The sequence below is a fragment of the Oryzias latipes genome, chromosome 4 (genome assembly GCF_002234675.1).
Source record: "Oryzias latipes chromosome 4, ASM223467v1".
In the NCBI taxonomy this organism is placed as follows: domain Eukaryota; kingdom Metazoa; phylum Chordata; class Actinopteri; order Beloniformes; family Adrianichthyidae; genus Oryzias; species Oryzias latipes.
The window spans coordinates 766,474-780,189 of NC_019862.2; the positions used below are offsets into that span (position 1 = coordinate 766,474).

Consider the following 13,716-nt stretch of genomic DNA (forward strand, 5'->3'; position numbering starts at 1 on the left):
CTAGACAGAGGTTGCCACTAGCCTCATTCTTTGGCAGGCTCAAAGAGAGTAGCACAACTTCATTACATCACCACCACTCGCGGGGGAAAAAACTTGGAGCTGCAGAAGCATGAACAGGTAGAGAGGCGGGGGAGAGGCTTAGATCCTCCAACAAAGACAGAGAAGTCTACTGTAGGTTGTGGAAAGTGAACAAAAGAAACATCACGCTCAAGAATAATTAAAATAAATAATTATATAAATGCAACATTTTGAATCAACACAAGTATCACCAAATAAACTATCGCCATATATCGGCCCCTAGTGTTGCGGCTCCCTGTGCTTTCATTTCTGTGGGAAACTGATCCAACTGGCTCTTTGAGTGGTAAAGGTTACCTGGCCTATGGTATATACCAATAAATTTACTTTCAAGGAAAAATGGGTCCAAGTCTTTATGGGTTAATGGCAGATGTGACTAAACATAAGGAAAGGTAACGGTCCTCACAGAAGTGTTAACTCTATGAGTGAATGATGGTGGATTCAGCAAAGGTGTGTAAGATTTTCTTCTGTTGATTCTCAAAACACAGAAGAAAACTAAGAATTTTAGTTGCAGGTTAAAAATAGTGCGGCCCAAACTCATTAATCACTGAAATGGAACAAAACCTCTCATTTCTGTGCACCAGAGAAAAGCTTCAAGTTCATTTCATGAGTCTTGTTAGTTGACTGGAATATAGGACACACACGGGCAGATCTGCAGCATGCAAAGGCACATAGGTGACAGTTACTAAAACAAATATGAAACATAAAGAGATAAAACTCTGTGTCTCACACACACACACACACACACATGCACAAACACAAGATTTCTGTTATTTCTTGTTTTAAGGGACAGGTGAATCAAAGTAGCAAACAGCAGGCAGACAAAGGTTTGGACGGTTTATTGAGACCAGAAGTCTTAATCAGGTAAAAAAGCTGGACAGGGACGGAGCTGGCTGAGAGGTCAGCAGGTTGACTGCCAGTAGAGCAAACTGGCTTGTTTTTTAAGGAGGTGGAGATGAAAGCTGGAGCTGGAGATCAGGACAAGAAATGAAGACTGCAGACCAGGACTGGAACTGAGTGTAAGCAGCATAGCAGGCAGACAGGCAGGAACAGAGAAAGAACATTGGATGATCTGGCATTGTGTAAGGCGGGATTGCTCATTTCTGATCTTCAAGATCTACCACCCTACCTGTTTTCCAGCTCTCCTGCACTGCTTGGTGCTGATTAGCTGGACCAGGTGTGTTCATTTAATCGAATTGTGTAGACATCTGATTGAGCTAATCGGCAGCTAGCAGGGTTTGGAGATCTAGAAAACAGGCAGGGTAGTAGATCTCAAGGACCAGGAATGAGCAGCCCTAGTGTAAGGGAATGATTTGAGTATTTGTACTGCGGGAGTGTTCATGGGAACATAGACTCCAGGTGAGTAGGAGGTGGGATCAGGGGAGAAAGCAACCCAGCAACTCTCCACCCAACTCCTAAAGCAAGGGAGAGTGGAAGAGAGACAGACAGGCGGGAATACACTGGGATCCAAACATTTCTGTGATTAGCCTGCAGCTTCCCAACTGTCCCAGTGTCCCACTTTCCTCCCTTGACCCACAAGCCTTATGTAGAAAAGTCAGATCACCCATCTCAAGCAAAAGCCTTGATCCTTTAGTCAAGAAACATTTTCACAGGCAACTGTGAGGATGTTTTTTTTTTCTTTTTGAGATGTAGCACTTATGTCTCCTAATGCTGTCTGCCATTTGTCAGGAACAAGATTACATGTTAAGAAAGATCTAAAGTATAAAAGCTCATCGTGTCATTCGTGCAGCGTACATTTGAGAATACATAGCTTTGGTGACAAAAAAGGTTGAAGTTGAAGGCTCCTGCTCTTTCTTTCAACACATATCAAACTGTAAAACTCTCAGACCACCATGCAAACTGTATGGACCTCAGGTCAGCCATGCTTGCAAGAGACAGGGAAATGGGAATAAGATGCAGCTTTCTGAGCAGGTCATCATTAAATAGACGTCTGGCTAATAGTTAACAGCAAAGCTGCAGAGAAGGTGTAAGGCAAAATTTAGCTTATGCTCACATCTGAGCACGACTATTAAGAGTTCAAGTTCAGAGCATGCTGACTGACAGTTTGTAGGGTAGTACTACATGAAATTAGAAGAAGAAACCCCATTGATCCCTTTTTTAAAGAACCACAGGAGAGTTCTAATGACCCAGTCTGTCACTTAAGTTTTGTTTTGTGACCTCACATTTCTGTTTTTTTTTTGCAGGTTGGCTGTGGCTTGTCCTGAAGGTTACCATTCACTCACCTGTAGTTCTCCATGGAGTGGTGAACAGCTGCCTGCACTTAACTTTCATATGTTTAAAAGTATTTTAGTATTCTTGTTTGGGTTCTCCCCGTTGGTGTGTTCTGATCTGTTCAGTTACTTTTGGCACTTACCACACCGCTTTGAGGACAGCAGTGTTTCTACTGCTGGTTTGTGGCTGAGTGGGGCTTTTGATCTGTAATATATCTGGACCATCCTGATGTACTGTAATATCTAGTCAGTGACTTTGAAGACACTCCTTATATCTCTCAGACTTTGGCATTTAGTTCAACCAAGAAAGTTGCATCTCTCCCATGTTACAATTGGTTAAAATGTTCTAGGAACCCCTAATTTGAGCTTTTTTGTTTTTTCTTCTAAAATTCTAAAGGTCTTTTGTAGAAACGGATGTGTGTAAAGATAAAAGATCCTGAGGGAGGAAAGAAATGCATTTTAAATGAATGAATTGCTGATCAATAACCTGGATTTTATTTTTTGCCTCATCCAGAGGGCTACAGCTGCTCAGCACATCTGAGGAAATGTCTACTGAAAGATCTTCCCCTTTATTTTCTGCTTGATTACCTCAACATATGACACATATGTAATCCAGCTTAATACTTACAGATTCTTCATCAAATAAAAAGACTGACCGTGAATATTTATGAGAATGTGTCGTGGAAGACCTCCTGTGGCGTGAGGAGGACGTCTGCTTTTCTCTGTTTCTCTCTCTCATGCTTTCTTTGTCAAGGTCATGTTCTCTGGATCCATCTCTGTCTCTGTGGTGCTTTCTTTGCCTTATGTGGCGGTTCCAGGCCTTGGTAGTTTCAGTCAATCCTGAACTCAGCATGTTATTCCCTGTAAAAATCGATGATACAGCCAACAGAAAGCTCAGACTCAAAGAGAAAAATAAAGAAGTTAAAAAATTACAAAGAGGTGGATTATTAAATCTTCTTTTCTTTTGTGTGTGTTTGTGTTTTACATTTAAGGGAACATAGCCAAGAATTTACAGAGACAAAAACTTGCTTAAAGACCCACTACAATCAAAACAATGTTTTTGGTGTTTTTAACCTGTTCTTGTCGTATTTTTCGGATGATTGAGGACACATGCCGTTGGAAAAGAGCTTATTTGTGACGTCGAAAATATACACAAGTTTCCCATTGACCCACTTGCCCCCTGGCCAACTTTTGCTCAGGTATGCATGTGGTGTAGAGAAATGACGGCGAATCAACATCTATGCGCTTTTGCAGGTTGCATTAGTTTCATTATAGTATTCAACAATTTTGTTGCACCACTTATGCTAGGTTGAGGGCGTTAGGATGTAAGCTAGCAGGAAACATAGAGCTCTCAGTAATGGGCAGGGGAAGGGGAGGCAGGATTTGTTCACGCCAACAGCCTCGCCCACAACTTGAATGTCAAGTTCCTCTGCAGGATCTGTGTCTCAGGAAATGACACAGATTTTAAGATTTTGGTTAATAACAGAATCATGATCAAAAGACCACTGGGAACGCTTTGAAAATAGATCAAAAGATGATTGGAGTGGGAACTTCAAACAGAAAGAATATTTTATAAATTGAAATAATAAAAAGTAAAAGCTCATGTCTAATCCTGGCACTGGAGAAAAAAGTACAACTTGCCTAAAGTTTAACACTTCATAATAAAAGTGTGATGTCATTTGTTCTTCAAGTGCGAGCAAACAGTAAAAAACAGTTGAAGCTTTTTTTGTATTTCGGTTTTTATCAGATTTTCTTCAATTTCAGCATAGCCCATTTCACAAGCTCTGCTAACCCAGAAGGATGACTTTCAATTTGACAGAAGAAAAATGTGTGGCAGTTTTGGAGCCACCATGGACCATGCCTAAGCCTGCTACAGGCCCTGCTGACACCAACTCAAAATCTGATTGGTTAAAGGAAGTGAATGTTTGACATTAGAAGGCCTTCAGAACTGATTGTGAAGGCCCCATTAGCTCTGACTCTGCCTGACAACAAAGGACAGCTGAAATGTGATTGGTTAATTGCTCCATTATGAAAATAAGTCTGTCTGGTTGCAGCATAACCATCATAAACTCAATAAAAGAGAATGGACAGAATATTTGGAATGATTTAATGAGTATGCATTGACAAAATATAATTAACACATGATTCAGATATTTGTTACGACTGACGGCCCACCACTGACTAAATCCATAGAAAGTGGATTATGGCAATTTTTTTAAAAAGTTAAGTAAAACTTTTTAAATTTTACAATACATTGATGACAAAATGTCTTTTTTGGTTAGATATATTTATTTGTGTGTATTTTTTTCTTTTGCTATAAGGAAATGTTTCTGTTTGTTGATTTCTGAGGAAGCTAAAAATGAGATTAGTTGACTGTTGACAGATCTCTGAAACAAAAAAGGATATGTGAATAACTCAGTAGTTGGTTGGTTAAAAAAAAAAAAAACTTTTGTTCTTCAGTTAGTTGAGTCTATCCACTAATATTTGTTCTGTCCTGGGGTGTCCTTACCTAAGGAACAATGGAAAAGTGGTTTGAAGGACATATCCGAGCCATCAGCTTGTCTGCTAGAATTTGAAATAAAGAAAGAAAATTGCCATCAGGAAAAATATGATCAACATAAATAGAGATTTTATTGAAAACAGAACAACACAAAACTTTTCTGAACCTTTTTTCAGCTGTGTTGTTCCTATTCATTTCCTATACTTTCCTAGCAGTCTTAATGAGAAACTTGACTTGTTTTGATTCTCTATTTCTAATTATGGTAAAGAAAACAGTTTCTGTGAGGAGATTTTACAGCTGAATCAACAGCAAAGAAGCAGTGGACTGATGCGTAAAATGATCAAAGCCATTTTGGAAATGTGCAGCTGTGTTTTCCAAGTGTTTGAAGTGACTGGCTCTGTGTCAGGACACAGTGTGTGCTCACCAGTCCACCAAAACGGATGGTGGGCATATTATGAATACAATCTGAGCCTTCTGTCTGCTCACGTGGCTTCAACATATACACCGTTTCCTGCTAAACACTTCCAAGTGGGCTGACAGTCAATTGGATGTGTGCGAAGGTCATCCAGTGACTCTAAGTTCAAAATTAGAACAAAAATGAATTCACACGTGAGCAGCCTGTTGCCACTGTGTATTCCTTTTGGTCTGGCAGACAGTAAACCGAGAAGCAGTTTATCAATGAAAAACATTGAATGAATGGAGTCTGGTGTGGAGACCTTGTGGGAGACGTGGAAGATGGGACTGTATGATGCCTGTCCATGCTTCCCCCATTAACCCATCCATTTTCTGCACACATGCTGTTCAGGAAGAAAGGCAGACGTAAAGAGAGAGACCAGTGCAACTCATTGTAATGGAATACCTACAGTAATGTACCTACAGTAATGTACCTACAGTAATGTCAGCGAAAATGAACATGGAGGTTCTTTGTGTTCTCAGAAGAAGGGTTAAATTTCAGATTTGATAAAGGCATAACTGTTTTTTTCCACATCTCCCTTTGAGCAGTGGCAACATGGTCTACATGTGTTGAAACTTATTTTTTGTTATTTTTAACACTGTTGTCTAAATTCTAATAAAACCAGTTCATGCCTTGAAACAGTTTCTCAATCAGGTCAATGTTTTAAAAATAAAGATAAATGAAAGACAAGAGGATCTAGTTTGTGCAAACTGTTTTCCCTTGAGGATCTGTATACAGAGGAAGTAAAGACATGAATTATTTTTTCAAATGGGTAATAAGTAAAGTTATTTAATTAATCAATAACTAAAGTAAAGTAATTCATTACTTTTTGGAAGTATTTAACCTAACACTATTCATGGACTTACTTTTCCTGAAATTCCTTAGGACTCTGTCAGCCACATTCTGTACACTTTCTGAATCATTTCCTTTCAATTTTTTTACTTAAACACAGATGTGCAGATTTACACTGATAGTCAGTTTTACTCATGAGGATATTAGCAGCAGAGACGCCTGGCATGACTTTGGCTTTCCAGATGCAGATGGATTAACATAGATCTGCAGTACAGCAGTTTGGTGTGATGAAGCAGATGAAAACACCCATCCAGGTGGTATTGCAACAGAGCCAGCTTTTCACTTTACTAAAGCAGCGCATGTTAATGTAAGTTAACACAATGCTGACTGGTATATCAAGCAGACATTAGCCCTCATGTGCTGCTGACTTGTGCCCTGCTCGTTCTCTGTAAAAGCTCCAACCCCCCTTTTGTGCAAAGTTCTGTGCTGTTGCAAGTCTACTGAACCCCCCCCCTCCCCCTCCCCTTGAGGAGCGCAAACTCCCATTGATCAGAGAAGGCGTCATGTGCAGCTTAGAGAGAAAAATAAAGGAAAAAATGGTGAAATAATATAGAACAAAACTTGTGTCTTTCACACCAAAGAGTGGCTCTAGTCCGGGGGCTCAGGAGCCGCATGTGGCTCTTTAGCGCGGCCCTAGTGGCTCCCTGGAGCATTTTTAAAAATGTTTGAAAATGTAAAAAGATAGAGGAGAGAAAGATATTTTATGTTTTAATACGGTTTCTGTAGGAGGAAAAACAAGACACAAACATTCTTAACATTTTCCAATACTGTAAGAATGTGTAGAAAAAATATTAAATTTCAACATTTCTGTCTACGAAGATTTGGGTCATCGTCTGCGACACACGTTTCTACCAGCAGGGCGGCGGACCGCTAAACAGGTGGCTGATGGAAATGATCCACCGTCAGTTCCGTGCATTGCTTGATGAAGTTGAAAGCGAATATTCTGATCTCCTGCTACACAACACAGTCCAATGGCTGTCCAGGGGTGACGTTTTGCGTCACTTTGTCATCTGTTTAGAACACGTGAAAACATTCCTGAAAAGCAAAGACCTGAACTACCCGCAACTGGAAGATACTGAGTGGCTGGAAAAGCTGCACTTTTTGCTGGATATGACTGTGACATACGGTTGTAGCCACAGATGCCCTGGGGCAGACTGACAGAGGCGTGGCTGCCAGTTCGCGCCTACGGCCCCTCTGACCATCACCGGAACATTCATGCACATTCACACACCAGTGGAGCCACACTGGAGGCAAGGAGGGTGAAGTGTCTTGCCTATGGACACGACATTTGGCTGGTGGGAGCGGGGATCGAACCGCCCACTCTTTGATCATTGGACGACCCGCTCAACCGCCTGAGCCACTGTCGCCCTCTACAGTACAGGGAAGAACTAAGAGAAGAGGATGCTGCTGCGTTTTACCCGTGCACTGACTTGCTTGGCGTTTGCACAGAAATCAAACTCAACTGTATTAATTTGATTTTATATACTTTACCTTTACTGTACCTTGTTTTCTTTTTTATAAACGCAGGCTGCGTTTTATTGCACTGTTTAGTTCCAAGAGAGGGGCACGTCATGCATGTTCCATTTAATTGTTTTTTGTTCGAATCCTCAAAATAAAAATGACATCAAAAATCGTATTTCTTTATTACATTTCTTTAATTTTATCAAAGCAATGAAACATAATTCATTGATATTGTAATGAAGTTGAACTTCAGCAACAGAGCAGTCACGTGACGCGTCGTTCTCCGCAGAATGCACTGCAGGGCAAATAAACATTTAATCGTTAATAATTCTCATTATGTATTTGTAGCAACTTAGTCATTTTGATAATAGGCTAATATAGCTAATATAGATACATATTGCATGTGTTGCCTTCATTATAATTCTTAAATAGGGCTTTTAATATTTTGCAGCTCCAGACATATTTGTTTTTTTGGTCCAAAATGGCTCTTTCAACATTTTGGGTTGCCGACCCCTGCTCTGGAGCAACCAACACATCAGTACTCTGCTCCGCTGCTCACCTGCTGCTCCTCGGGGATGAGAAGACTCTTTGCACAATCTCTTTTTGTCTCATCTTTGAGCCAGTTTGGAAAGCAATGTGACTGCAGCAATGAGGACAAGTCTGTACTTTGACCAATCTCAAAGCATATGTGCCAGTAACTTAATTTTTTTAAATTAAACTTCTTTTCATTTCAAACGAGACAAAATGTCAGAGCCTGCAAAACCTAAGTAACTAGAGTTTCTATCGTCGAGCAATTGTGATTAATTACCGAAATTTGAACTGTCATTCGTTACGTTCCTCCGTTACTGACAAAAGTAATTAAATTACAGTAATTTGTCACTTTGTGATCTGTTAACCCCAACATTGTCCATGAAGGATGTGAGGATTTGGCAGATTCACTGAGAAGGAAAAAACAAATAAAGATCAAAGCAGTGAGTAAAATTGGGCACACATTAGACACAGAAGACAGAAAAAGAGTCAGACCAAAGAAAGATGAAAAAGGTAAAGGAACAGGAAGCTGGTGAGAGACGGTTTGGGAGACCCAGAGCAAAAACATCCAGGGAACAAAAGCACAGCATCAAACAGAGCTGGAGAAAAACTTTGAAGCTTTGGGGTCTGAGTTCTGTAAATTCAGGCTGAAATGTGGGGGTTTGGTGGCAGTTTGGGACACCCATCAGAAGAGCTGAGTGGGGAAGATAAACAGGAGGCTGCAGAAAAAAACTCAGTTGTAATCTGGTACTCTACCTTATTTGGTTATTAGTTCAACATATAAAGATCCTTTCCCAAAAAATGTGAATATCCCGGAAAAGTGTATTCAAGTATATTTAAGCAGAGTTTCCCCACACCAGTTCTGGACATTTCAGCCCAAATCATGACTGTGGAGATTTCCCTCTGGACCTGCAGCAGCTCGGGTTCTGCTCCAAACCCTTGGACCTTGATTCCCAAAGGGAAGACAGACTTTCCTTTCATCAGAAACCAGGACCTTGGACCACTGACCAACAGTGCAGTCCTTCTTCTTCTTGGTCCAGTTGAGACGTTTCCTCCGTTGGTCCAGGCTCAGAAGGTTCTTGACCCGATGAACCCGACAGTTGGATCCCGTCTCCTGAAGGTGGAGGTTCTTGAAGCTGTTCCTCCACCTCAGTCCAGGCTTTCTGGAGGTCTGCAGCTCCTTGAATCTTGTCCTTTTGCTGATCCGCTGAAGTCTCTTTGCTGGAGCGTCTTCTCCTGCTCCACTTTGTCCTTCCATTAGACGTTCCGTTGATCTGCTTGGACACGGCGCTCTGTGAACAGCCAGCCTCCTTAGCCAGGAACTGTAGTGGCTTCCCCAGACTATGGAGGGGTCAATGATGGTCTTCCCCAGATCCAACCCAACTCAACCAATTGAAGGACATGTGGGAACCTGTGCAGCTGCTTGGAGTGTGGGAGATGATTAGTTGCTGAAAGTCAGCTGAAAACATTCATGTCCTGCAGAATTTGGACAGATTTCTAATTTTCTGAAATCTGATTTTTGAGGGTTTTAGGAGCTGGAACCTTTATGGGAAAACAATCAATTAAGCAGAGGGATCTAAATTTATATTCTATGAGGGTTTATATTTCTTGAATGGAACTATGCAATTTATTGCTTTCATGATATTCCAATGTTTTGGAAAGTATATCTCTATGGTTTTTAGTTATTTGAATCTTTTAAGACCATGATGTCTTTTAGAAACCTGTGATTTAGAGAAAACCTTATTAAAAAACATCAAAAGTCAAATAAAAAAAGAAAGAGTTGAGTATCAAAAAGCTGATATGCTGAGGTGTTCAGTATTAAGTGAACAGATAAGGTTAGGTTTATTAGGAAGTGAGGAGAAAAAGCAGTCATTGTTATGTTGTCTTCCTTTTTCCTTAATCAGAAGGTCTGTTGGTTTTGATGAAACACATGTTCATACATAGGAAGGAACTGACCTCAGAGCAGACATACAGAAGGAAGATCCATATCCTGATGCTGATCTTGGTTGGAAAAGAAAGGCTAAAAAATCAAAACAATTGACAATTTAGTCATTCACCATCTTTTTTCATGCCAACATTTATCTGTGGTTCCAGTTTACCACTAATTCAAACCAATATTTTACCTCTAAATTAGCAGATGAATACATCATCGTTTATAATACAATCCTGAGTCTTCTGTTATTGCTGTGATGGCACATTTATATGGTGCATCTGCAGAATGCCAGTCAAAAAAACACAGTCAAGCACCCCTAATCAACCACAGAAATGATGTCCTTTACTTTTTATGTGGGGCTTTGAAGCCATTCACATGGAAAAAGAACAACTTCCTACTTTTAGACATAGGGAAAAAGAGAGGGAGGGTGTAGTCATTTTAGTGCAAAAGAAAGCTGTGTTGGCAAAATTTAGAAACCTCAAATTTTTATGCGCCAGAAGAAGTAATTTTAGTGTCATTTCAGTCAGAAAAGATGTACCTACCCAAACACAAGCTGAGACAAAATTTAAATGATAAAACATGAAGACTTTCGCCTTCATAACTTCAACTCTGGGATTTAGCTTCCTTAGTTTGACTCTCAGATTAAACGTGTCCTCAACCCTTTTCTTAGAAAAGCAGACACTGAGGAGGAGAGTTTCATCCGTTGGAGGCTAAAATTAGAGACACTTTTAGCTGCTTGCAGACTCCTTAAAGGAAAAAAACAAAACCTATTTTTGTGGAATTCAGTGATTTCTCATTGTTTAATCATTTACCTGTAAAACGTTGAGCTCATTGGCCTTATGGCGGAGTGTGTGCCCTCAGACTGGAAGGTTGTGGTTCAAATCCATGATCAAGTCATGCCAAAGGCTATATTAGGTATGGTGAGAGTCTGGCGATACAATACGTATCCCAAATTTTATAACTGACAATTTACAATTTATAACATATTTTCTTTCTTTTTTATTATTTTTTAAATATGACTTTGAAAAAACTACCTGAATTTCAATGTCTTCCATTGTAATAAAATGGTCAAATTCAGTTTATTTAATGATCACAATGTTAAGCACTGCAACTGTATCTCATAAGTTGGGTTTACCAAAGCAAATTCATAGTGCTTTTATTTTGGTAACTAAAAATTTAGAAAGGGAACAGTCAACATTGTCTGATTTCCACAACAAAATATTTTTCAGTATAAGAAGAAAACAAAGAATGAATGTTCCTCAACCAATAAGTTTCTATTAGGAAAATAAAATGCTGTTTATTTTCAACATTGCTTTTTTTTTGGGGGGGGGGGGGGGGGGGCACTGATTCTTTCCAGAAACAATATAGTGTGATGATGAGGCAGCATGACAGAATGAAGGAAGGTTGCTTTACTGTGACAAAGGTGCTTTGTTTGCAGCCACGCTTCTCACACACGGAAGTAAACCAATAATGCTCCTCGCCACGATGTCAGCCTTTCTTTCAGAGCGTTGTACACATCCCTCTGATCGATCAGGTCGCTAAACTAGAACCTATGGCTGGGAGGTTCTGCAGAACTTTGGCCCGTGTGAAACCAAATGCTGTAGATCACACTCTATTGCCTGAAATGTGATCATGCCCTGGTTGTATGTGCTCAAGCATGGCACAAGCTACATTAGGGACACATGCTATGCACACATGCTGCACACTGCACACACTCACTGCCAACAAACACTAAACACACACTGCACACTCACACTGCACACAGACCACACACTCACACTGAAACTCAGCCTGCACAATCTCACTTCACACTGCACACACTCACTGCACACAGAACTACACACACACATTGCACCCCCCTCTGCACACACAAACTGCACACACACACTGCTAAAGCTGTGACGGTGTGGGATTTTTGATCACCGTGGTGATGAACCAGCAGGGGACGCGGCTGACTTCAGCCCCCACCCCCCCCCAAAAAAACACAAAATCCGCCAGGGGCCGCGTCGCAAATTAATACAATTACAACACAGTATTCTTAATTAATAAATAACAGTAACAACTAACTAACTAACTAATGAACTAACTATATAGGTGTTGTAGAATGACTGTATGTGTGTCAGCGCTGCGTGTGTAGGAGGAAGGAGCGTGCACAATTGTGTTGGGGGTGTGTGTTGATTCTTCTGCAGTGGACCGTTCTCTAGCTGCATGCGAGGCTTCACTTGTGCTCTCTGGTACAGACATCTCCCCATAATATTAGATATTGCCCAGTAATAAACGAGACTGCAGACACTTTGTCACCTTTCCGGTAGCCATGAAGCCTGACATCCATGAAGAACGCGGGGCAGGAAGCTCCGCGTTTGTTTATACAGACACGTAACGTTGCGCTGCACAAAATAGTTCCCAAACAAAACATGTAGTAATATTCATGGAAATCTAATAGTGCGCATTCATGTTTGGTGTTACAGAGTGAAGGAGAACAGTAATCCCCCCCCCCCCCAACACAAAATCCTCTGGCGGGCAGGCGTGTCGCGCACTCAAGAACGCAGGCAGATTATGATGGAGATGCATACAATGGAGATGAATAATTAGAACGCAGTAAATTTGTTTTATTTCCTCGCAAGACGGAAACTACTGTTGTAGAATGAGGATGTGTTATGCTGCTGAAACCGCGTGCGTGTGTGTAAGAAGAGGGAGTGCGTGCAGCGCAAGAGGGAGTGAAGGGGAATAGTATTAAAAGGTTTCCCCCCTTGAAGTCTGAACACAGGAATAGCAGAGAAAGTAAATTATCAGCAAAGACGAATGTGTTTAATGTGTTTATCATGGTTCCAATCATGCACAAACTACACACACTCACTGCCCACTCACACAGCACACAGTCACAAAACACACACACTGCACACACACTACACACACAAACTACACGCACACTGCACACACTCACACGTACTGCACACACACACTGCACACACTGCGCACACTCACACTACACACAATCACTGCACTCAGTCCCTGTACACACAGCTGAAACACACACTCACTGCACACACACTTCACACTCACACTGCACACTCATGCTACACTCCAATAAACACATGAGATGACTCTCTGCTAACTGACTGCACATGAACGACGCAAAACCAAGATCCATCCTGCATGCTGCACATGGGGGTGCGTGTGTTTGGGTACGCAGTTTTTTTTCCTGTATATTCTTCAGTGAGAGGTTGATGAGGCCTGGAATTTCATGGTTGCCATCACATGAGAGTTAAAGGCAGAGGGCTGATTGCTGCTGACTGTAATGGCATGGGTTCCTTTTGATGTGACTGTCAATCAAGACTCAGGCAGTGTCGTTTTGACTGAGCTTATATTTTACCCTGAACCACTGACTTCTGTTTGCAAAGAAGAAGATGTCAATGTATTATTTACTATGTTCAAGACTTTTCTCTTCCAGACTTTTAAACCAGAGAGTCCACATGGACAGATGTGCATAAATTTAGTTAAAGCATCCTGTCGTTGGTTGTTTATAGTGTAGCTGTTAAGTCTGGACAAAACAAGCTACTATGTCTAAATTTTAAAACCAAGGCTCAGCAGATATTTTGATGCACTAATATAAAAGAAAACAAGGAAAGTATTGATTCTAAAATTTGTTCCTTTGGAAAATATTGCAAAACTAAAACGGAAC

The 13,716-nt window shown here is 40.8% G+C and overlaps 1 protein-coding gene across 5 annotated transcripts in view; it reads right to left on the bottom strand.

Annotated features, from left to right (window-relative positions):
- The window catches only part of fip1l1 (factor interacting with PAPOLA and CPSF1), a 30,434-nt gene that overhangs the window by 7,668 nt on the left and 9,050 nt on the right, over nt 1–13,716 (bottom strand). For 2 of the 5 annotated variants that reach the window (XM_020702870.2, XM_020702868.2), the window contains exons 9-12: nt 10,058–10,121; nt 5,523–5,603; nt 4,816–4,871; nt 2,963–3,167 (exon numbers count right to left, since the gene is read on the bottom strand). In XM_020702870.2, the coding sequence (XP_020558529.1) occupies nt 2,963–3,167; nt 4,816–4,871; nt 5,523–5,603; nt 10,058–10,121 (406 nt within the window). Of the gene's footprint in view, nt 1–2,962; nt 3,168–4,815; nt 4,872–5,522; nt 5,604–7,830; nt 7,869–10,057; nt 10,122–13,716 lie in introns of those variants that run through there. The other 3 variants (XM_020702871.2, XM_011473196.3, XM_020702872.2) reach the window with 3 other exon arrangements.